Source organism: Chelmon rostratus, chromosome 16 (assembly GCF_017976325.1).
Source record: "Chelmon rostratus isolate fCheRos1 chromosome 16, fCheRos1.pri, whole genome shotgun sequence".
Classification (NCBI taxonomy): domain Eukaryota; kingdom Metazoa; phylum Chordata; class Actinopteri; order Chaetodontiformes; family Chaetodontidae; genus Chelmon; species Chelmon rostratus.
Window position 1 is genome coordinate 12,875,559 of NC_055673.1, and position 23,060 is coordinate 12,898,618.

The 23,060-nt window shown below is 43.3% G+C and overlaps 1 protein-coding gene across 1 annotated transcript in view; it reads right to left on the reverse strand.

Annotated features, from left to right (window-relative positions):
* Positions 1-7,314: 7,314 nt before the first annotated feature.
* Positions 7,315-23,060, reverse strand: part of gabbr2 (gamma-aminobutyric acid (GABA) B receptor, 2) — a 165,581-nt gene continuing 149,835 nt past the window's right edge. Inside the window, exons 14-19 of the mRNA XM_041956005.1 lie at positions 17,452-17,562; positions 15,755-15,979; positions 15,367-15,549; positions 14,642-14,771; positions 9,623-9,740; positions 7,315-7,480 (exon numbers count right to left, since the gene is read on the reverse strand). Coding sequence (XP_041811939.1) covers positions 7,315-7,480; positions 9,623-9,740; positions 14,642-14,771; positions 15,367-15,549; positions 15,755-15,979; positions 17,452-17,562 — 933 coding nt within the window. The remainder of the gene's footprint in view (positions 7,481-9,622; positions 9,741-14,641; positions 14,772-15,366; positions 15,550-15,754; positions 15,980-17,451; positions 17,563-23,060) is intronic.

Below are 23,060 nucleotides of genomic sequence, written 5' to 3' on the forward strand. Positions count from 1 at the left end.
TAATCACGTATCGTGGTACAGTATGTGTGGAGGCATCGGTCAAGTGCTCCTTCAGGAAATGAAGTTCGAAATTTCAAACAGTGAAATGAGGTTTTGAGACGACACAACCGTGTATCACAGGATACAACATAACGTAATTATTGAGTCATTATCAGCGATGTTTCAGTTCAAACATGAATGATCGTCGCTGATGGGGATTTTCATCAACACATCTGTGTGAGGAGCCCTCTTAGCTCTGACTAGCATACTAATACATACGGCATATGCTCCTTCCTCAAACGTCCTCTCCAGCGTGCCCTTGACCACTCATCTTGATAGGTTAGGTTGCCATAATGTGGTACTGAGGAGGGATTAGAAGCCCCGTCTGAAAATCCTTGAATGCTGCAGATTAATGGGGAAAATGGTGACCAGTGGCACAGGTAATAAACCACTAACAAAGGTTACTGAGAGCTCAGGAACACTGTGGTAGGCAGGGTATTGAACAGGGGAGCCCTGGAGATGAATGTATATCATTATGCCTTTGTGTGAGTGTCAGTTTCTCTGGCGAATAGACCCAGAATTTAATGGAAGTCCTTTTTTTCAGGCATTTTTTCAACAGCCCCAATCTTGGACAAAGAAAGTGTGTCAGAAACCTGTTTTGAGAAGAAAGGTTGTCGGGGGTTTATTGTTCGTGCACTGCCAGCATGTGTGTACAGCGTGCATGCACACTGTAGCCCTACTGTAGTTTGTGAATGAGTCATACATCAGTGCAAGTTATTATTGAGTGAGTGGGTGTGTGTATTTTCTTGCCTCAGTGCTTCCTGTAATGTAGTAAGTCTTTCTGTGCTAAGATTCCAACGGCTGTGTAAACTGACAATTAGCTGTGCAAAGACAGGTGTGGAGGGCAGATCAGGATCAAAGATAATCACATGAACTCACATTTACTCCAGGCAGCTCGCAACAAAACATCATTAATCACAAAATCCCATTAACACCGCTCCAAAAAAAGATAGAAATCAAAGTGCAACTTCTTTTTAGCCTTTGGAACTTTTCGTGGTGCTACCGCGGAGCGGGCTTAAGGAGTTCAAAAATGTCTCACATTTTGAATTCTGTGAGTGTAAGCTCTCCACTGTGCAGGAGAAGCACAGGAGAGCACTAAAAATGAGTCATTCAATGCAACAATGAAAAATGACAACTGAAGGGAACTTTCAATCATCACATGACTGATTGCATTATGAGAAATGTTGCAACAAGGAACAGTAGAGGTCTGGCTGTCGATACATTACCGGTCCGTTATAGATAAATTAAGTGTCTTGGTGCTAGGAGATATTAGCAGACTGGCTGCAGCCAAGGCCTGTCAGTAAATACAGTGTGGCCTTGTGTTCGAACACCATGATAAAATAAAGTTATTGTGATATAAAAACTGTCAGCAAAGCTGCCATGAAATTCTCATCTTTGTGCTTTGTGTGTGTGTGTGTGTCCTCCTCTGTCCCGATCAGACCATCGCAGCTTAATGTGTGCACGTGAGCATGAGCTGGATGAATTGCTCCAATGGAGCCGTCGCATGTAAAGGAGGATTCATAGACGCTTCCCTTCCACCGACACCCAGGTCAACTTAATCAACCCGCCTTCCATTTGCACAGCGTGATCCCGCTGAGACAAGAGAGAAGGTCAGGCAGCGTTTACACACGCTTCAGCGCTTCTTCCCGCGGAAACGACCCGGCGAGTGGCCGCAGAGGCGTTCTGGATTCCAGAAGCTTAAGTTCTCTTGAGTGCCGGCTGAGATGTAACGGCCATCGCAAGGTTATCAATTGTCCTGCAAAGTCGAATAGCATATCTGCAACTTAGATGGGAAGATCAATAACACTCATGATTCAGCTGAGTATGGAGCGAGAGCTGGGAGGTGCTTAGCTTAGCTTATCTTAGCATAAAGTCTAAACAGGGAATCAGCTGCAGTATACTGTCTCCAGAATTTTCTCTCTATTTGTTCTGTTTTTGGTTTGCTCTCCACCAAATCCTGAGGCAGAATATGAGGCTTTTTTAGCAGCGGGTCACCAACGTTGTCCGCCGTTCGCTTAAAACGGCTTTAAAGATCTGATTCACCCCAAAAATGAAAAGAAAATAAGTGTGTAAAGCCATGAGATGCTTGTGAGATGTTTGTCTTTGAGATTTCTGCTGGTCGCAGCATTGAGAAAACATATTTACAGGAAAAATGTTTGCTTGGACCATTTCATCAGAAGAAAGTCCAGATGAGGACTGTTCACGGTGAGGTCAAAGAGAAATATGGATGCTGTTTCTTGAAGTTGCTGCTGAATAATTGAAATAGAAGTTTTTTTCATTCACCTTCATTGAGTCATGGCAGAGGTAGAAGATGCAGAGAGTGATCTCTAAAACTTGGGCAGCACAGATTCCACATAATTCTCCATTCTTTACCGATGCTTTGCACAAAGTTAAAAAACTATTGATAAGAACGGCGTTCAGCGGACGCCAGGACGCGTGCACACATAGGCAGCGCGAAAATGGCACACACAAGCGTCACAGTCGGGAACACACTCGTCCCCTCCATCCTGTTTCCTCCCCACAGTTCAATTATTTATCAACCTCGACACACAAGGGTTTTCATTACAAATGTACGTTTCCTTCGCAGCGCCTCTGTGTGTGAGGGCAGCAGGCAGCCGGCTCGCTGCGTGTGCTTTTTGCGATGCCAATTAAGAGCCTTAATGTTGACTGGCCTGTCTATCACATGGGTGCACTTCACTCCCTTCCTAGCTTTCTGCCTTTGGAGTGAGAGATCAACAACACTTTTAAAAACACAGTAGCTCTGTAATGCCAGTGAGCAAACAGTGGAGTTCTCAAACCGTGGATGTGTTCATAGCAGCCAGACCGACAGTCCTACTGATTAACACAAATTCAAGGCAACAGTAAACATGATATTGTTTTCTGTCAGCGGTTGTGCTCAGCAGAACAGAACATTTGGTGGATTATTTCATGAACAACTGGCCGCATGAAAAAAAACAAGCAGTCTGTGCTGTCAGCGGTAAAACCGCAAGATTCAGATCTTTTAGACTTTCTGCGTTTTTCACAGAGGAAAGCACAGTCATCACAGCCATCATTAATAAAATGAATGATGGCTGAATTCCATTTCGCTGCTTCAGTTTCAGGGTCCTGGTGTCGTGCACGCTGGCTCACTTTCACGCTGACTACATTTACATGCACAAAATATTCCAGTATTCCTACTGAGCTGCTTGCCTGGCTGATGAAAGTGAACGCTCCGCTAATGTTGCCGTTTGTAACACTGGGTACATCTCTCTCGCTCTTTGAAGCACTGTAGCATTTAGCTAACAGGTGCTAAAGTACTCATTTGTTGTTGGTGTAGTTTCCTAACGCTGCCACTAGATGCTACTAAAGAGCAACATTCTGCTGACATCACTTTTAGCTTTGAAAGTGCAGATTGTAGACAGATTGACTGGACTGATTCTTCGTTGATCGATTGACCTTAAATCAACACTATGAATGCAAACATACGTTGAGAACCACAGGAGTCATTCTACCGCATGACAAACTAGTGTGCAGATGAAACAAACTTCGCATTATTTTCAGTCTCACTTTATTTAACGATGATGTGAAAAGTAAAGGCTGTCCATAACATTCAGACAAGAAAAGAAGAATGTTATTCAGATCCCCCCCAATAACAACTAATGGCTCCAAAAATGTTCAGGTGTTCCAGTGTGATACTTATTTTATACAACTTTTTCATATCTATACCTCATCTGTACATAACATAGTTACAGATACTGTAAATTAAAAAAATGACTTCCAAGTATTTTTGTGGCGCATTTGTGAAATATTTCCTATGTAAAAATGAGAATGTACGTAAAGATCTTTTACATATACATATATATAGTTCTCTATTCTTTCTGTAATAAGAAAACAAGTTATTGCCCCTCTTGAACATGTTGCATTTAACATAGGTTTTGTTTACCGTTTTAAACTCTTAATTGAACTGAACTCCATGTGATACCACATATCAAACTGACAAAACAGTAACAGTATGGACCTGTGTGTTTTTTCACTAAATATATACGTCATATTGTTATATTTTTGGACATGTATGTTTCGTGTTCTCCAGAAACCCTGATGATGACACATACAAAGATATAATTATATACGTATATGTCACTTTGATCTCCAAAATAAAAAGGTAAAAAGACCTGTGGCAAATACAAACCATCAGCATGACGTTATTTATTACAGGAAATTATGAGCCCTTGACCTACCACAATTGCATTTGAACAATTTTTCATCCATGTTGAAAAAAGGTTGAAATGAATCACAATAAAACAAAACAAAACAAAACAAAAAAGAATCAGGGCACATAAACAAAAACAAAAAAAACAAAAACAAAAAACAAACAGAACCATACCTGATGATCTGCATTTGGCATTTTAGATGGACTAAAAAAAAGTCATTTTGTAATTTGGTAAATGCCAGGAGTGAGTTACTAGGATTGATCGTTTGCTACTACTTTCACTTTATTGCCCTCAGTGAATTACTGCTAAACCAGTAGCATAGTCGATATGATGATGTTGAGTTTGTCCACTGAGAATCTTGGCATTGACATGTGTGAGCTGATCAACAGGTTGAAAGAACTGACTTCCTTTTCTCGTAAGGAAACCTAAAACCAAATTGTGGGTGAGAGGATGAAACAACAGAGTGGATTCGTCACGACAGTTGCAAAAACAGAGGTAACTCTGTGAATTATACATTTCATTTCATGCCGTCTTGAGAAAGCCAAATACCAAATATTCCATACATGGACACCATCATCAGGGTATCAGCAAATTGTACACAATCACATATAATGTAATATATAAAATGTGCAGTTGGTTTTTCATCTCCTGAAGGAAGAACCAACCCTCTGACAACGTCTCTCACTCACTCGTCAAGTGACTGTGATTCTCTGGTTGGCAAAGGTGCGGGAGAAGCTGTGACTCCTTGGAGGTCTGTGCTCGGGGTTTCCCTGCTCCTGTGCTCAGCAGGGGCTGGAAGGGGAGGAGCTCTCACAGGAAGTCACCCTGATATGTCCGACAGCAGGTGGATCTCTGCTAGCTTGCCTCCCACTCTGTATCCTCGACTTGCCTTTCAACTAAAGACTGACGGCGTTTATGATCGGACGCCAGCTCGCGGCGGTAATCCACTCTGGATGAAGCGGAGCCTTCACCAAGTTCTCCCACACTGTCCCGTGCATTGAGACACTGAATTTAAATAAATCTATGACACGTTGTACAATTTACAGATGTGTGGCCAATGTTGTAGTTTGCTGGGTCAGCGCCATTCTCACCCAATTTATGTACTGTGGATCCTGCAGGCTACAATATAAGACAACAGGCACAGCGCTCAACAGACGCCTTAAAAACTAAAAACCAAGACACCAATGGTGAAACATATGCCGAGAACAAACTCACTTCTCGCGCTCCATAAAAAGTCCTTTTTTAGTCCGGAGTCTTTGTTTGCTTTTCTCCTGCACGAGGACAGTTTTACAAAAAAAAAAATGACGACACTGTGTCGATGACCGTTTTTGCTCAGTGGAGCCTCCTCGGGCCGAGGTCAACGGCACTGACTTTCCATAGCAACTGAGGTATGTTGCTGTTGCTAAGTGTGAAGTGATCTTTCATGACACTCAGTACGAAAGAAAGCCCTGTGTCTGTGCTTTATGCTCTGTCACTGTGACCAGCAGTGGTTTCGTCACCATCTTGGAACTGAAAGCTACAGCTGGTTGGGGCTTATTACACAAGGCTCCCATGTGTTCATCGTCTTTACTACCACTCATGGAAATTCAGGTCAACCACTTCATCCAAACTAGTTGTGGAACTGGCAGACCTACATCCTTTCCAGCTTCACTTCTTGAGTTATATTTCTTCTGGAGAAGTCATTTTATTTCACAGTCTTGTGCCCTTTTTGCCACGAACCCCATCGCCCTTGCCTGTGCTGGTTAGCTGTGAGGGCTAGATCAGATGGACATCTTAACAGTCTATGGAGACCACTCTGTGGGGATCAGTATGACCAGGCCCCCCACTAATGCCTTGTCTAAAAAGCACCTAAATTCATAAGGTGCTCTCCTGCGTTTTAAGTGTACATCTGAATGTGTGCATTTCTTGGCATATAACACACATACATAACAACTGTGGAACACTCTTGTGGTGTCTTTTAGCTCTATTTTCTAACATACGCAGCCTTTGGAGACCTGTTAAACGGCATAGCATCAATAGTCTGTATAACATGCTTTCTGAGGACATATTAAGCAAATTGTAAAATATGAACGGCCTATGCAAAGTCTGATGTGAAATCTCTGATGAGACCATTGGTGCAAATTTAGCAAAGTGGAAAAAAGAGCCATGTGCATCTTACTCCAAGTTAAAGGAATGGGCCCCCAGTGCCTTTTCATGTTCTGTGATGCACAAGCTTTGATGTGTCTTACTTTGCTGCCCATAAGCTAATTTATCAACACTTAAACAAACCAGTTCAGCTCTCTTTCATACACACGTGTCTAATTCTTTGTAGGGTGCCATGTTCTGTAACTTTCATTTGTAATTTTCATGATTACCTCCCTCCGGTACAATCGCCACACTTGGAAACCCTTTAATTGTCCATTCACAGCATATACAAAGCTTACAGTACATCAAAGTCAGAAATGATGATATTTACATGTCTCCACAAGGACGGGAAGGGGACAGGGAGTAAATTGGATGGTTTCCATGGATGGGTTTTGTAAATTCCATGTCTCCACACTGGTATCCAGTCACTGAAGCTGGGAAATACTCAAGTTGGATGACGAGCTCACGCGTAGCAGCGAGCACATACATACGACAGATAAGGAACAGAAACAGACAACCCCCTCTGAAGCAGATAAGGCTACACGTCAGGTGAGGGCCGGTCCACCGCTGTTCTGCTATAGGGGTGTCAGTGTGTTTGTGCATGTGTGTGTATTTGTGTGTGTTTGTTTGACTGTGCATATGTGTGTATGCCTAGGCCAAGGGGAAGCAGATGAACAAGGGGACATTGCTGTGAATCGTGGGAGTTTGTAAGGGTCATCCAGTGCCCACTCTGTCTCCTCCCACCCCTTCCTGACTGAGGGTTTCAGGTCTCAAGAGAGGCCGGGGTGAAGAGGTACGAAGAGTGAAACTTGGCCCCCCCTCCTCCCTCTCTTCTCCCCCTGGCCTCCTTGTTCTGAGACGAAATACGCACATACGCTGATGACATCAGTCTATTTGTTGTAGAAAAAAAGAACCATATATGTCTCCTGTGCAAAGAGCCAGGTGGGGGAGTGAATGAAGCTCACAGGCCAGAGACCATTACCCGGTAGGAAGGGGGCATGTGTCTGTGCCGTGGGCTGGAACCAGGGCTGCCGTTGGGGCTGGTGCAGCTGGCATCAACCCCTCCTATGGAGGGTAAGTAGGCATGGTGCAGGATGGGCAGCTGCAAGGACAGTCGACGCTGTATGCTGCAGAGAGAGAAGGTGCAGAGACAGAGAGTAAGTCTATTTACCCAAGAACTGTATTCAAGCATAATTTTCAGGTACTTCACATGCATATTTGAATTTCTTTGTGACATTCTGCAGATTATGATTTCACCAGCACTATTGCCACACTGACCCATGATACTGGATGATTTGGCAACTCGTGTAATTTTAGCAGATCGCCCACTACGCTCAACGGAAACACACCTATCATGCATTTAACTTTTTTCAGTTGTTCACATGGTTAAGACAGAGATGGACGGGGCGGAAACTAAAAGTTGGAAGCACTGCGCTCCCATTCACCAACCTGACCTCCATCCTTACTTTCCACCTAGCTACATAAAGGGCACAAAACCTCCCTGATTGGCACAAACACATTTAATGAAAAAGCCCTGAAAAAATGTCCTATATGAATGGAATTATTTGGTATGTCTGGTTAGAATTTACATTTATTATATACAGTTTATTTTTACAGCATAATGTAGTCAAACTCTGCACCAATGCGCCCACTGCTTATCAATACTAAACACTCACCTTAAGTGTAGTGTATCTACCGGACAGTACTGACAATGACACAAGGGAAAGCCACAAGGGACAAATGGTTTAATGGGATTCTGGCACAGCCACAGAGATGGCTCCCAATTATTGTCCGGTGCTGTTTAAATAAAGAAGAGTAATAAAGTAATCTCACCAAGCAACAGTGCTAAAACTGGACAGAGACATATTATAGTTCAAACAAGTCCTCAGCAATTCTTCTAATTATTTTTCGTGTATTCTTAAGTGTCCTCCCTTCTTCACTTCTCTTGCTAAAGCCCTAATCCACCGTGCCTCCCAGCTTCTGGGATCATCTGACAAAAAGAACATTTCATGCTTCCGCCTGCTGTGACAGTTCACACCCTACCTCGCCAGTGCTAGCGCCACTGCCAGCCGTTTGCAAGAAAATTACATAACCAAATGCCAGTTATGTAAAAAATTAAGTGGGGGGAATGAAATTCAAGCTCATTCAGTGATAGACCTAGAAAAATGTCTTAATTAGGTGAACTTTGAAATATTAATGGTCCTCAGGCCTAGTCAGTTATTCTGACCTGTTCTATTTGTGATTCTTGCCCATGGAGGAAATGTTCTAGTATTTTTGATGCATCGTATATGACACTGACACCACACTTAACTATTACATGTACCTGGTGCATGACTTGGCGGTCATCATGTCACAAAGTGCGACCATTCGCTCTCTACCTTTACCTTTTTTCTCACTTCTTTATATTTGTCTCTTCTTTATCTCCTCTGCCTTTCTCGCTGCCTCTTCATCTCTCTTCCCTCCATGTGATCAAACATTCATGCGGCATGGGAATAGCTCCGAGTGTTCCTTTACTTCTGTTCTCCTCCCTGTCTATTTTCAGAGCTGCTTCCAATGCGAGCTGTAAATCACTGGTTACATAAGCCTCTGTGAGTCTCTACCTCTTTCTCTCTCTCCTCCTCCTTATCTCTGTCTTTCATTCCTATCTAAACATTCTTCTCTTAATCCATCTTCTCTCTGTAACCGCCCTGGCCTCACTATTTTATCCCCCTTGTCCGCGGCCCCTCCCTTCATCATCCGTCGGCCCCTCTGCATTGTGCAATCTCCTCCTGGTTCTGGTTAAATGAGTGTGAGGGGGAGAGCACTCAATGATGCATGAGGTGTCCCCCCATTGATGAAGTCGACATCCCTCTGCTTTGCTGCCTTATGAATAGTAAATAAATGGAGATTTGCTTTTTTCGCATGAGTGTTAAGAGTGTCCAAGACCATCTTCTTTTACAAGTTGGGACCACAAATCAATCAGCTGCATGTCTGTGTGTGCATACTGTACATGCGCATGTGTTTGACTGTGAGTGTGCATATGCTGCAGTAAGTCCAGCAATGGTGGGAGAACACACATACGCTCTGTGTGGCTAGATGTATGTTGATGTGCGTAGGAGAGAAAAGTACAGGGCTGGTCCATGCTTTTCGCAGAGCTCTGTTGCCAGAGCAACCGCCTGAGAGCTGCTGGTGGTTGCGATACATGTGACGTGTAGTCTGATGAGAAAGCTGACAAGACAGAGGGGAGAAGGACACGGGGGTAGAGGTGCTGGAGAAATGGGAGCTCTTACTGTTCAGGCGAGTTGATATCCTCCAGGGGACCTCTGTTTATTCTGGAAGGATCCATGGAGCCCCACTGCGCCTGAGGCTTCTGCTCCAGGTGGTTCTTCAGTATCGACTTCTCTCCATCTGCATTGAAAACACATGTAGGCGTCCTAAAAAATCTGATTTGTCAAATGGGCACCTGAGACGTGACTTTAACAGGCTCTGTAGTCCAGCCTGTTTGTGAGGTTTTGAGCATGGAAGATGCTTCTTGTTTTTTTATGCCCTTACTTTGATCCCGATGCCGTGTAAAAAGCATTAAAAATCTGCACCCGCCAAATGAATGAGTTTGAGAAGGTTTACATAGATGCAGATCTGCATTTTCACTCCATGCACTCACACCCTGAAGGCGAAACAACTGATCGAATTGTTTCTTTTAACGATGATGTGTTTGGTATGCACTTTAATTTACACTTTGCTGATTCGCAGATGGTGCTAATGAGGAAAACTGAACCACTAATGCAAATCAACTTTCAAGCCCAAGACCAGCAGTCTGAGGTGGGAGAGAACACTTTATTGGGTTTACCAGCAGCTTTCTTTGTCGACCATACCAAGGCTACCAAAGAATAACTGCCCAAATGTAAAAAAAAAAACCCCTTGAGTTGTAGTGTGAGTTTTCCAAAAAGAAAATGGTTGCATAATTTAATCACATCACGTCTGCACGGAGGAAAAGGAAGCATTGAGAAAGAAAGCATGAAGTAAGAAAGACAAAAAGAAAGACCCCTTATCCAGAGAGAAAGGCGGAGGGGACAAAAAAAAAAAAGGCCTCCTAACATGAGTTCTGCATTCTCCAGATGTTGCAGGAGGCCGACGATAAGGTTGAAACACAATAAGTTGCAGTAAACAACCTCATCAGTTTTCCAAAATTGTACCTGGAGAGTAACAGAGTGATCCAACCCCCCCACAGAGTTTTCTCCCCAGACGTCCCAGATTTCCCAGCACTTGCTGACCTGATTCACTGATCACAGCACTCCATGCCCCGGTTGGACATCTGAGCTTGCTGAACTATTTTGGAGCAGCTAGACCTCTTTGCATTTTGAAAAAAGCCCTACCTTGTAGCTCTCACAGCTGTGTTAAAAGCACAGACTCGGATATTTATACACTGCATTATGGATTCAGAATATGTGTTCATTCCACAAAGAAAGTCTTAGGTTGTTTTTTCTTTTTTTTTTTTTCCAAATGTCACCAGGGCCAGCCCAAGAATTCTGCTCTACAATGAGACTTTTCACAGCGCTGAATTGAAAAGTTCAATGTGCAAATGTGTGGAACAAGAATCAATCATGCAAATTAACCTGGTAAATCTCAACATCTGTTCATTACAGTTTCACATTTATTGCAAGAGCAGACAGCAAAACAGGAAAAGTAGAAAAGTGATAACACTTGAATTCAGTTTCGTTGTGAGCCCTGAGCAGCTGCTGGCTGATCTGCAGTTAAGACAGTACAGTACATCTGCACAAATGGTCCAAAATGTAAAGGAGTTACTGGCGTATGGTATAAGGAAGCTCAAACATGCAGCAGCATAGCCATGAACATGATGAAAAAATGCTGCCAGTGCTGCTAATCAACAACCTCTAAGAACTTCAGCACTTCAGCTTAAAATCAGGTCTCAGCAGCCAGTCTGTCAGAAAACCACATCTTAACTGTCATCTGCTGGTGTTCTCCAGCATTGCCCGGTGCTGGTACATATTCATGAAGACAGCCAGAGAGGGAGAGAGGGGGAGAGAGAGAGAGGGGTGGAGTGTTGCTTCTCACCCTCTGTGAGTGAGCGTAATCGCTGTTGACACGGCGTTCTCCTCTTATAACAGCCACTCATTCACGGCCCCCAATACGTTTAGACCAGCTCTCTTATGAATACTGATGACTACAGTTTGGAGCCGACGATGATGATGATGACTGTCAAGCATAAGCAGATTGAGGCTGAGAAAAGTTGATATGCTGGCGATCTTTAAAGGGGGCTTAATGACCTGTGATTTTATTTCCATAATGTGGGTCGCTCTGACATTCGTGAGCGGCACCTAATGCGCTGTCTCTCTTTGTCCGGGCCGCCTTCCTCAGAACTCCTTCCCTCCTCACGAGATTATTATCGTCAACTCTTCAACGGCCTGGAGACTAATGCATATCTTTCTGAATAACAGAAAGTAATTGCTGGGCTAGCCAAATGTAAACTGAAGAGCAAGATGTGAGCAGCACTGTGTTCATTCAGTTTCAATATCTGTTTCTGACTCCCTCTTTTGCTCTCGCTGTGTTTCTCTCACAGCCTACGTGCTACATTTATTCCACTGTGCTGAGCAGTTTATCGAAGAATTAAAGACTCTCTTATGGGAAAAGCATTGATTGAAATGGAAATGACATCATAACTGAACCTAAATTCAATCTTAAAAACATGATATTTTGGGAATGCAGATGTCATATCTTCTGCTTCCTCAGCAGATGGCTAGATTCTTGCTTTGAGAGAGCAAGAAGTGCCCTACCTCTGTGTGTCGGTTTAAAAACATTACTATATAATGAACAACACGGCCCATGTCGGCTGCTCTGTTGCATCTGATCACTTATTTAACAATATTCGCTCATTAACAGGATGAGGAGGGAAAAAATATGAAAAAAACAACACTTGATAGCCGTCCGATCCTTTCAGAGAAGCCAAGATTGTGTAAGAAGTTGGAAAATCTGCCTTCAGTATTTGTCTCATTCCATCCCGATTTAAAATGACCAATTTCTCATGCACTGTCGTGGTCAACTAAGTCATGGCCATGGAAAGCTGCAGCCATCTGTTCCTTTACCAAACTAAACATGACTGCATTTAGTAATCTGACACCACTTTATAGAAGACAGATTGTTGGTCACATATTTTTTCCTTTATCTGAAAAAGTGTCTATATTTGTCTCTGTCCTCTCCTGACAACCTGCAGTAACCAAGACAGTGCACACAGTATTCAGTTTAAGACGTATTTCTATGAGCCCACGAAGTTTGAATGTTAGTTCACTATAGAGAGCTTGATATCAGCTGCTGCCAGTACTGTAGAGAGATTACTCTCAACAAATGGAAGATATGACAACATGTTCACTTATGACTGCTGGTTCATTTTTTTCAGGTAATATGCCGCCATTTCTGTTCTGTTTGTTGATTTCTATCAATCCATCGATTCATTTCACGGACACATTTTATCACTGATACACAGTAGCTACTAAAGCTAACTTCAAACTTTGATGATATAATGTGGTTGGAATTCTTCAAAGCATGAAATTAAGAAGGTAAAACTCTCACAGACGCTCATTTGCTAATTACCTACTTCTTCTTGCTCTCTGTGTTCCTTCAGAAGGCAACGCTGAGCTGCTCCATCAGCCAATTGTGCAACAACACAGACCTGCTTTAGTTTCAATTCTATCGTCGTCAAGGCACCATCACTTAATATCAACCCCCCACCTCACATCACTTCAAAGCCAGACAATATTTGGGCTCAAACAGGAGGGTGTGTGTCTGCTGCACATTTACGACAAGAGGCAGAGAAGAAGGAGAAGCATTAGACACGTTTCTTTTTTGAATGTACTCGCTAACTGCCATCAAGTTCATTGCGTAAATATGAACTTTCACAGATGAGGAACTTCTCAAACAATTCCAACACGCTCTGCTCCCAATCCGCAGAGCGAGCGCAGCTGTTTCACTCCTTTACCTTCCCAAACTCAGACAGATCCATTAGGCACCCCTGAGAGCGGCTCTGTGTTGGCGTGTGCATCAGACGTGCTGAATCTGGCTGCTGTGCACCATCGCCATCGCTCGGCGCCTGTTTAAATGGAGCCTAATGCAAAGCAATGCTGCTGGGATGTAACGATTCACTGATTCAATTTGAGGGAGCCGGCTTCATAATGTCTGAGATACAGCTGCATGAGTTCAAACAGCCTGCATCGAGCAGAAGATGTGAGGGGAAACGTGCTCTCTTCTCCTGGAAAAGATGGATGTGACGTGTATGTGTATGTTTTGGCACCTGATAGTTTACCTCTTGTGTATCCATATGCGTGTCTCACTCAGTGATGGCTCAACCCCTCCCCACACACACATCCCTTCTTTATTCCTCTCTCGCCAGTTTTCTCAAGTACATTGTTCAATGCACAGCACACGCCAAACCCCAAATAATTAGGTGCAAAATCGAGAGTGGGCCCACTTCACCACCTCCATTGTTGAGCCCAGAGTTGAAGTGTGACTACAGTATGTGTAAAACTTGCTCAGCAGCAGTGGGGTATGCAGGTACTGTAGCTAATCTCATGACTCATTCTGAGAGACGTCACAGACTTGTGCTGTCAATCAGAACGCTCCTGTGTCCCTTCTTCAGCTGACAGAAGCTCCGGCAATGGAAAAAAACCCTCAAGATATTCCTTCAAGCTGCATCTGAATCCTTCACTAAAGCCACTGAATATGCAAACAAAACATACAAATGTCATTAGATATTACATGAGCATTAGTTTTACTTTTTTTTTGTTTTACTAAGAACAAATTCTGGATGTCATGATGGTCTTGAAACTGTGATATAAAGCACATTATTCTCTATGTAATGGATGTAAACAGCTGTCAAGTTACTTTATAAAAAAATTGCATCAGACTGAATCACACTGAATTTGAGTGAGACAGGACTGAATTTTCATACTGAACTGCTCATTTCTTGGCTGCATCTTGGTCCGAATAGACAGCTGCAACTTCATTTTCAGCCACCAGCAGCAGCACTGAGCAGTGCTCAGTTCATTAATATACACATATTCTTATTCTTATGTATGTAAACTATCATATACGATTATTATTATTCGTCACAATTCTATTATTAATATTACTGTTGTTGCTGCATATCTCTCTTTCTCTCTCTGGAGCAGCCCTCAGTGAGTGAAGAAGAAATGACATCACCATCTTGGATTTTGCATGGGTTGTGATTGACTTGTCATCTTTTGCACATGAAATTAGCTGAGGAGCGGAGGTGGTATGTCGTACAGCCAGTTTCTCACCTTTGCCATCCGTGAAGTTGCGTATGCTGAGGATGTTGTTGCCATCTGGGTAGTGGTTCTGTTTGATATAGGGTGTTTTCTCAGGGGTGTCCTGCAGCTGCATGGTCACTTCCTCCAACTCCTTGTCCAGCTTTTTAACCAGAAAAACAAATACATAATTAGTTTATGTTGTTTTGATCAAGCAAGCTTGGCAGGGTTGTCAGCCAAAAATGACCCAGAGTCTGAATTATGGACAACAAACTGCTGCAAATGCTTTACATGTTAAAAGCGAATGCTGTCTGCCAAAGACGTAACAACTTTACTTTTCCTCCAAGAGTGTCTGAGTAGCTCCTCATTTGCCACAATCACGAACAAAAGCAAGGACAGCAGGAGTCATTCATCTCTGAGAGATCTGAGACAAAGCTGAGGTGATTGCCAGAGGATTTTTTCAAATGTCACTCAATGTCAGCCGTGTGAGCGAGAAATGTATCAGAGCGAACATGCAGTGTGGCACAAAGACTCGCACAAGCTCTCAGACTCACAACAACACAGATCTGAGTATCTTTAAAAAAATAAGAATTTTTTGAGTGAAGTAAAATGATTTGGTCTTGCCCTTCTCTCGCTGAACTAGTTGCCCTATTGCTGGACCTTCAACGTTTAAAAGACTCCTATTCGCCTCACTCTTGTATTAAAAACCCTGTCCCCTCTGCACCTCTGTCCTGTCTTGTAAAATGCTAATCAATGACCTCTGTTATCCTCATGCGGAGGCGGTGGTTATCAGTTTGAAGCCCGTCCAGTCGCGAAGTGTTAGCCTGGTTGACGCTGGTGACTGAGGTGGAGGTCTTGGAGTCTTCCTTCTTCTGGTTCTGGGTGAACTTTAACCTCCGGTTCTGGGTGGCTGCATCTGGATTGGTTCTCATGGTGATGAACTGGAAGAGGGGTTATGGGTATTAGTCACAGCTGCACTCTGGGATGAAATTACATGGGCCAAAAAAGATGCACATAACTGTTTACGCCACATTTTGTGCTTCGAGGACTCAGTGAAGTGCGGTGTGTGAATGTGATGATAATTAAACACTCCAGTTTTTGGCAAAGCGGAGTTGTCCATTTACACTCGTTCACACAGAAACTGACCTTGGGAACGAAGACCAGGCAGAGCGTGATGGTGCTGCAAAAGATGATCACCAGTGCCACAATGCAGAACTGGACATTGGGCTGGTCCCTCGTGAGAAAGGACACCGCGGCGCCGATGATGCACATGATTCCTACGTTGTAAACACTCATCCCGATGTACTTGCTGTCGTTGAGAGCAGGGATGCTCACGTTCCTGGTCTCCCATGCCAGGAAACAGCCGAACAACTGTCAGGGAGCAGTAAAAACGGTTTGAGAAGTTTGAGAGAATGTTACACAAACATTTCAGAGCAACTGAAGGCAGTGTTTGTTTGGATTCCTCTCTTGGTCAGTGCACACACAGTTGGCCAAAAGCAGCCCTCAGCTTTTGAAACATGCAGTTTTCTTTCTTTTATAAAGAATAAAGCAGTATAAGAGAACAGAGCAGTGCTTATTAAAACTTAATGCTTTTTGATGTTCACTGCTCTTCATTGTTCTTCATAAATACTAATGGAGAGCAGGTTGTGAGGAAACATTTCATTTCACTTAAAGAAACCCGTCAAAAATGAAACAAAAAACTATATATTTGTTAAATGATAGAGCCATGAAGAGAAGAGAAATAATCTACAGGCTGCCTTCTCAGGCAGCCTTAGGTGTCATGCTTGGACAATGTATATTTAGAGTGAGCTGCTTGTTTGCTGGGACATTAGAGTTGCAGCAGCCTGCTGAATAATTCACTGTGTGCTGTGTAAAGTGGCCTTCCTGCTTATTCTAAAGTCTAAATGAGAGTTAGAGGAATGACAAGCAGCTGAATTAAAGGAGCAGTCATCAAGGATTAGTGTGCCTCAGGTGTGTGTGTGTGTGTGCAGGTGAGAATGAGTCAAACCTTGATGCTTGTTTTTACTGTGCTGTCCCTCTCTATGCCTCGTACAGATGTGGGCTGTCAATCACTTGAAGCAAACTTCTCCACTTCTTTGTTGCTGTCTTATTATTTCACAAAGCCCCTCTACTTGTTACCCCACACTTTTCTCACTCCTTCCATCTCTCTGTCTTTGGCATTTTCCGCTAGTATTTTTTACTCCGCGCCCTCCGCATTCTCTCAATCTGCTTAAGATGATTTACTGCTCTGTCTCTACCTGTCTCTGTCTCCTCCGTCTCACCACAAATGGAGTGAGGTTTGAGTAATTTACAGTTGCTCCTGCTTCACAGAGGATTTAAAACACACTGTGTGGGGGGGAAGTGGACTTTGGCAACTCCTTTTGGTAGACTTTAACTGTCGCAGAGTGTAAAGCAGGGCAGTGAAGGCCACCTCAAATGTCTCTGCATGGCCATGATGACTGTGGCTTTCTGCATGCAAGGTTGGGAGAAAAGACACTAGCTAACGGTCAAGTGTGGTTTTTGATATGAAAATACTCATATTTCACATGTAACAAGAGCTAAATGAATAATTACCACAGGGAGTCAGGATTACAACTTAGAAAATGTTTTTTTCATTTCTCTGTCTTTAAAGTAGATACTCAAGGTTTAATATCGCCGCACATTTCAGAAATAGCATCAAATTGCAAGAACAATATGAATAGAAATGCATCAAGCCTCATTCATGCACATTTATGAGGCTGTTAAGATTCACATCAGCAGATTTGTACATTCATATTCAAGTGCATTTGCGTGCGTGTCCATACTGTGAGTGGATGATGAAATGTTGTGTTCTCTCCTCTCACCATTAGCAGTCCCTTGTAGGCATAGACGATGCCCAGCCAAATGGTCATGTGGGTGTTCTCACAGTGCTCCAAGAAGGGACGGATGGCTATGTCTCGGCCTTGAGGGTCCGCCTGTTGACAACACAAACACAGGAAGAGAGAGAGAGAATTTAATACAGTACAGCGCCAAAAAAAGTACTTTAATTTTTTTTAATTGGAAAGATGAACAAATAATTCGAAGTGCCAAAAGAACAGTAACAGTGAAACAGGCTTCATTTCTGTGAGGAACAATAAGACCAACAGAGAAAACCAGTAAACGAGCTGAAAAAAGTAAGAAATCCCCATTAAACAAATGAACTGTTTCCACATTAGTTTTCTCTTTGAAGGCTTCAAATTCACATTCAGGGACAAAAGCGATGTCCGCTTCTAGTCAGAATGAAGGCTGTCAGTAATCAAACATGCAGGTGTGTAATCAAACTGCGTCCCATCAAGGCCACTGGGCTTCTCCAAAGTCGGCTCAAGTTAAATTAATCCGTGCTTAGGACGCTAATGGGCACGACTAATGAAGCTTATTCATTAATGTGATTCACACCTCCTCCTTTCTTTCTTGTTTCTCACTCAGTCTGTCACGCTATCTCTCCACCCAGGCCCCGACTCTTCATTTCTCCAGCTTTCCACTTGTCTTTCACCGCAGCTGGTGACCCAGGTGACTTACAGGGCAAATTAGCACCTGAGGTAGATATTAATACGGTAAAACACGTCACCTCTCCTCTCTCTTGCTCACTCTCTCTGCTTTAAAAAGCCTTTAATAAGAGCTTTAGTTTGCCCTGCATGAATTCATCTGAGGCCACACCAATATATCAACTCTGAGACACCTGGGGCAAGGCTGGGCATAATGCCACACTGCTCACTTTGGTGTGTATGTGTGTGTGTGTGTGTCTCTCTCTTCAGGCTTATTTACAGTAGGACAAGTCTAATGGCTCAGCAGATGGTGTGTGTGTGGGTGTGGGTGTGTGTGCGTGGGTGTGCACAGGCATCTACAATATAGTATGTGCTGAAATTCAGTTCATAAGCAAACTCCTTTAAGGCAGAAAGCAAGAGGAGGAGAAATGAAGACAGGGAATATACTGAAATGTTAGCTTTGAGTAAGAACTGTTAGATTTGAAAGCTCATTCATACATGCACACCTACACATACACGTCTCTCTAGGTGCTACAAAACACCGCCCCCACAAGTCATTTTGACCCCCATATTCTTCATTCAGCTCTTGTTAATGGAAATTGCAGCTATTCGTGCTTTCCTCTATGACCTTGATGGATTGACATAAGTCGTTCTCTATAGGATGATCACTTAAAATAGGAAATTGGTGCTTAAAGATCCACATTGATTCACCCAACCGAGATGAGCAGAAATGGGCCGATACCATATAATTTCTGCATATCCTTCAAGTGTTGTATTACAGCTCAGTTGTCGAGCTATAATTCCCATGTCTCTGCCTTGGAAATACAGCTTTCACACAGTGTTCTGCATCCAGCTACCACTTGCTGTCTTTCGCTTTCAACATTCAATCCCACAAAGGATTACGTATGCAGTTACACATCACATGCCGCAACAACATAGCAACTCAGAGTCAAATTTTCCACCATCTGCCAAAGATCTTCATAACCTCTGATGTCTCAAAACAGAGACACATTAAAGAGCGATGATTGCTTCGGTGGCGGTGAGTTCGCACACTTTGTCAAAGCACTCTGGTAACCCCTTCTGAGAGCTCCCGTGGCAACCGCGTGGCTCATGTCACTCATGTCTGTGAATATTCTGGGACTCATGTGTTGGATTCTTGTTAACCATAAGTGAGGGACTGGTAGAGAGGGTTTTCTGCCTTGAAAGCTATTAAGGAGGTGGAAACGCAGGAAAGTGGAGCAGGAGATGACGCACAGACAGGCTATTTTTCTTACAAGGAACCACAATTAGTTGACACAGTACAGAAAGGGGATCCTGAGACTCCGGCATGACATTTTCATCGTATAGCTACAGGTAACTGCTTCATGAAATAAACATTTTCCAATCTATTTTCAACTTAAGTGATGTGTTGGGACTGAGCAAGAGAAGATCATGTGTAATGCATGAGGTGCCCTGGTTTGGTCAAATCTCTGGGCAGTAGCCAGTGGCAGAAATCATCTCTGGTCACCGGAAGTGACACAGTTTCATATTTCATGCCAACCATAAAGACAATCACTCTTCAAGCTGCTGGCCGCTTTGGACTGGAGCCACTGTGGTGTAGCAGTCATTGAATGTGTAACAGTGAATTCTTGGCTTTTCTTTCATGCTTTTTTGGACCTATTTTTATTTCTGTTGCACTTTTAAAAAGTCTGAATTGAACGCTGCCACATCAACGGAAAGTCTATACAAACACAAGGTTAAATATGCAAAGAGAGAAGTGAAATGCATGTGTTTTTCCCCTGATTATCATCCTGTGCGTTATCACGTCAAATCAGATGCAACTCTATTCTCTTGTAAAATAGGCAGCGTAGTTCTTTATCTAATAAATGGTGATGGCTGATTTGTGGATTCACTTGTGGGAGAAGGGGAAGTTTGTCCCTGAAGCTCACACTGGTCATTTGTAACACCATTATTCCAAGATATGTCCTCTTCTGTGGTGTTTGTCTGTCTGCTGCAGCACGTTGCTCTGAAGTCTCATTTACTGTGGGCTTTTCCGGTGACTACGAAGGCATCGCTTCATGAATCAAACCCTTTAGTGGCTGCTTGTGCCCTGAATAAAGGCTGTGTTTGCTACCTTTCTCCACACATTTATTCAGATCTTTCCTTTGATGTGTCACCCTTCTCTACATTGGTGCCGCCTTGACGCGTCCAAGAAACCTGCAATGGGGTCAGAACACCTCAGTTCTTTTCGTCTGCACAGCTTTACCGCATCATCTTCGTCATTTATGTATATTTATGTTTTTTGGCTGAGCAGCCTCTTATTCAAATGACAATTCTCCAAGAAGTCACACTTGTTGCAAATCATTTTGTTCATTCAATATGAGAGACACATTCTGCATCAGTGCTCTTTGCATAGTCGCAGCTCCGAGCAAACTTGTGTCACTAACAACAAAATGATAAGACAAAATGAGATATAATGCTTATTAGGCTCGGGTCTCTATCGCAGCAGAGCAGACAGGAGCGCTCTCCTTTTGGAGGGAAGCTGTCTGGGGAGTTGCCAGGCAACAGGGCTGTAGGCGGCAGGCGGCCCCAAAGCAGTGGTGACGGCAGTAAAAGCGCCGGTTCACTGTCATTTTTCACAGCATTAGCCGTCTAACGGGATCACACTGGGAGGGCTGGAGCGGGCACAGTACTGGCAGAATGTCTGTGGAGAGATGGAGGCTAGATGAGGGGCTGAAGGGAGTGATGGAGGGAAGTGGGAGAATGAAACGGAGGGTGGGATGGAGGGAAGACAGGAGCAAGAAGTATGGAGGGAAAGATGGAATTGAAGTGAATGAATAATACAAGGAAAAGCAGGATAGATGAGATAGGATAGAAGTAAGAGAAGTAGCTGGTGTCAATCCTCTTCCTCAAAGAGATAAGTGAAGAATAACTTTAAGTGACGGGAAGAAGAGCTTCTAAAAGGAATAAATAACTGGAGAGCAGAGGGGAGGTGGAGTGAATACACTGGAAAGAGCTGTGGGAAGCTGGAGGGAAGGAGGTAAAGATTAGGGATCAGATGTGTTTTTCTAGACACAGAGAAGCACACGTCATGGTTCACAAACAGAAAGAGACTTCTTCTTCAATGATCTAATTTCAGCCCATTTACTACACTTGATCTAATAAACTGCCAGCTCGTCACATGAACGCACGGGTGTAAAGCTTTGACATCTGACACTGGAGGGTTGGCTCCTGAAAAATCAAGTCAGAATTGACATTATCCTATTCACAATGTCCATGTCTGCCTATTTTGTCTTCCAGGCTTGATCCTTTGATGCTGTAACAAAGCTTGGGAATGGGATGCTGTTCTCTCACGCCTCTAGTAACCATGCAACGATGATGCACTTCTGTGCAAAAATAAAATCAACCAAGAACGCGTTCAAGAGAGATTCAAGTTTGTTTTAATATTGTACTGAATTAATTATAAACCATGGGCTGCCCTGTAGGACAACACATTCAAAATGTGATTTGGAACTTCACTGCTATAAGGTTTGTAGTAAACTCACCAAACCCTCATTAAAACAGTCAAGCACCTGTCCAGGTACCATTTTAAACTGTTTTCCCCCTGACTGCACAATCACAGCTGCCAGGGCTTGTTCCTGGATATGGATCCCACTCTGACTATATGATGCCCTCTGGCCTGGTGGAGAGCAGGGAGAGGCAGGCCAGCAAGTGAGGGAGGAAATGGAGAGCTCACTCATTGTCACCTGCAGCTACTTCACACAGAGGTGTGTGTGTGTGTGCGTGTGTGTGTGTGTGTTTGCGGGCATATGTTCCTGTGGGTGCCAACGTTTCTGTGAGCACACATACGTAATATGACTGAGCTTGTGTGTGTGTGTTAGTGACTGTTTGTGAGGAAAAGTGTGTGTGTGTGTGTGTGTGTGTCTGTGTGTGTTTGTGTGTGTAGATGAGCTATCAGGCAAACACTGACAGAAACACTCCATCACTCACACTGAAAATAACAATCAAGGAGATTCCACCGGGGTGAAAGAACGAGAGGCAGAGATGAAGACAAAAGACAGGTGTTGTGGGTGGAGCTTTGGACTCGGTGGGAGTATAATAGTTTGAAAAAAGCGGAGAAAATGATAAATTGGGGAAAGCCACTGAAAATAGTGCAGGCGGAGAGAAAATGGCAATCACTGAAAACAAAAAAAAAAGTCAAGGAAGATAAGCTTCATGGTATAAACACTGCTGTGTTGTGATTACTCCAGAGATTAAATAACACATTTAGCTATGACGAGGCCTGAAACCTCTCCCAGAACAGTAAAAAGCCTCATACATTGTATATCAAATAATAACAACACATTTGGATTTTCTGATTGGTGATTGGTGGCGTTTTGAATGTCAACGGGTGGCATCGCGTTTCGCCGGTGCCCAGGGTAGCAGCCCCGCCAACTGTTTTCCTGGGCATAGAGACAGGGAGAGAAACACACTGATAGAGTGCCGTCTGATAGAGATGTCACACAAACACAAACACATTATCCTGGGTGGCAGCAACTGTTTTCATACATGCAAATAGAGACATTTTTAGCATTTGTCCTATGTCTCTTTCAGCTTGCCTCCGCTGTCTGAAGGTAATTACTGTTATTTGGATTGTGAAAGACTGCACTTGTGACAAATATGATATTATGGAAAATCTTATGTGTTGAAAGTGGTTTTAGAAGAGACCCAAGAAGCACCGTATACACTGTATCACAGTTATTCAAAAGTAATTTCTGGTTTATAGTCTCAATGACTGGGGGAAGCAGGAGAGGCAACAGCAAGTATTTAGTATACAGAGAAATGTTACAAGGGTGGAGGTATTTAAAGAATGAATGAGGGGATGTAGAAAAGCCAGGATGAGAGATTTGGAGAGTGGCTGGGGGAGAAAAACACATCAAGAGCACAGAGGGCAAAGAGATGAGAAGGGAAGATGAAAGTCATCCTGGTGC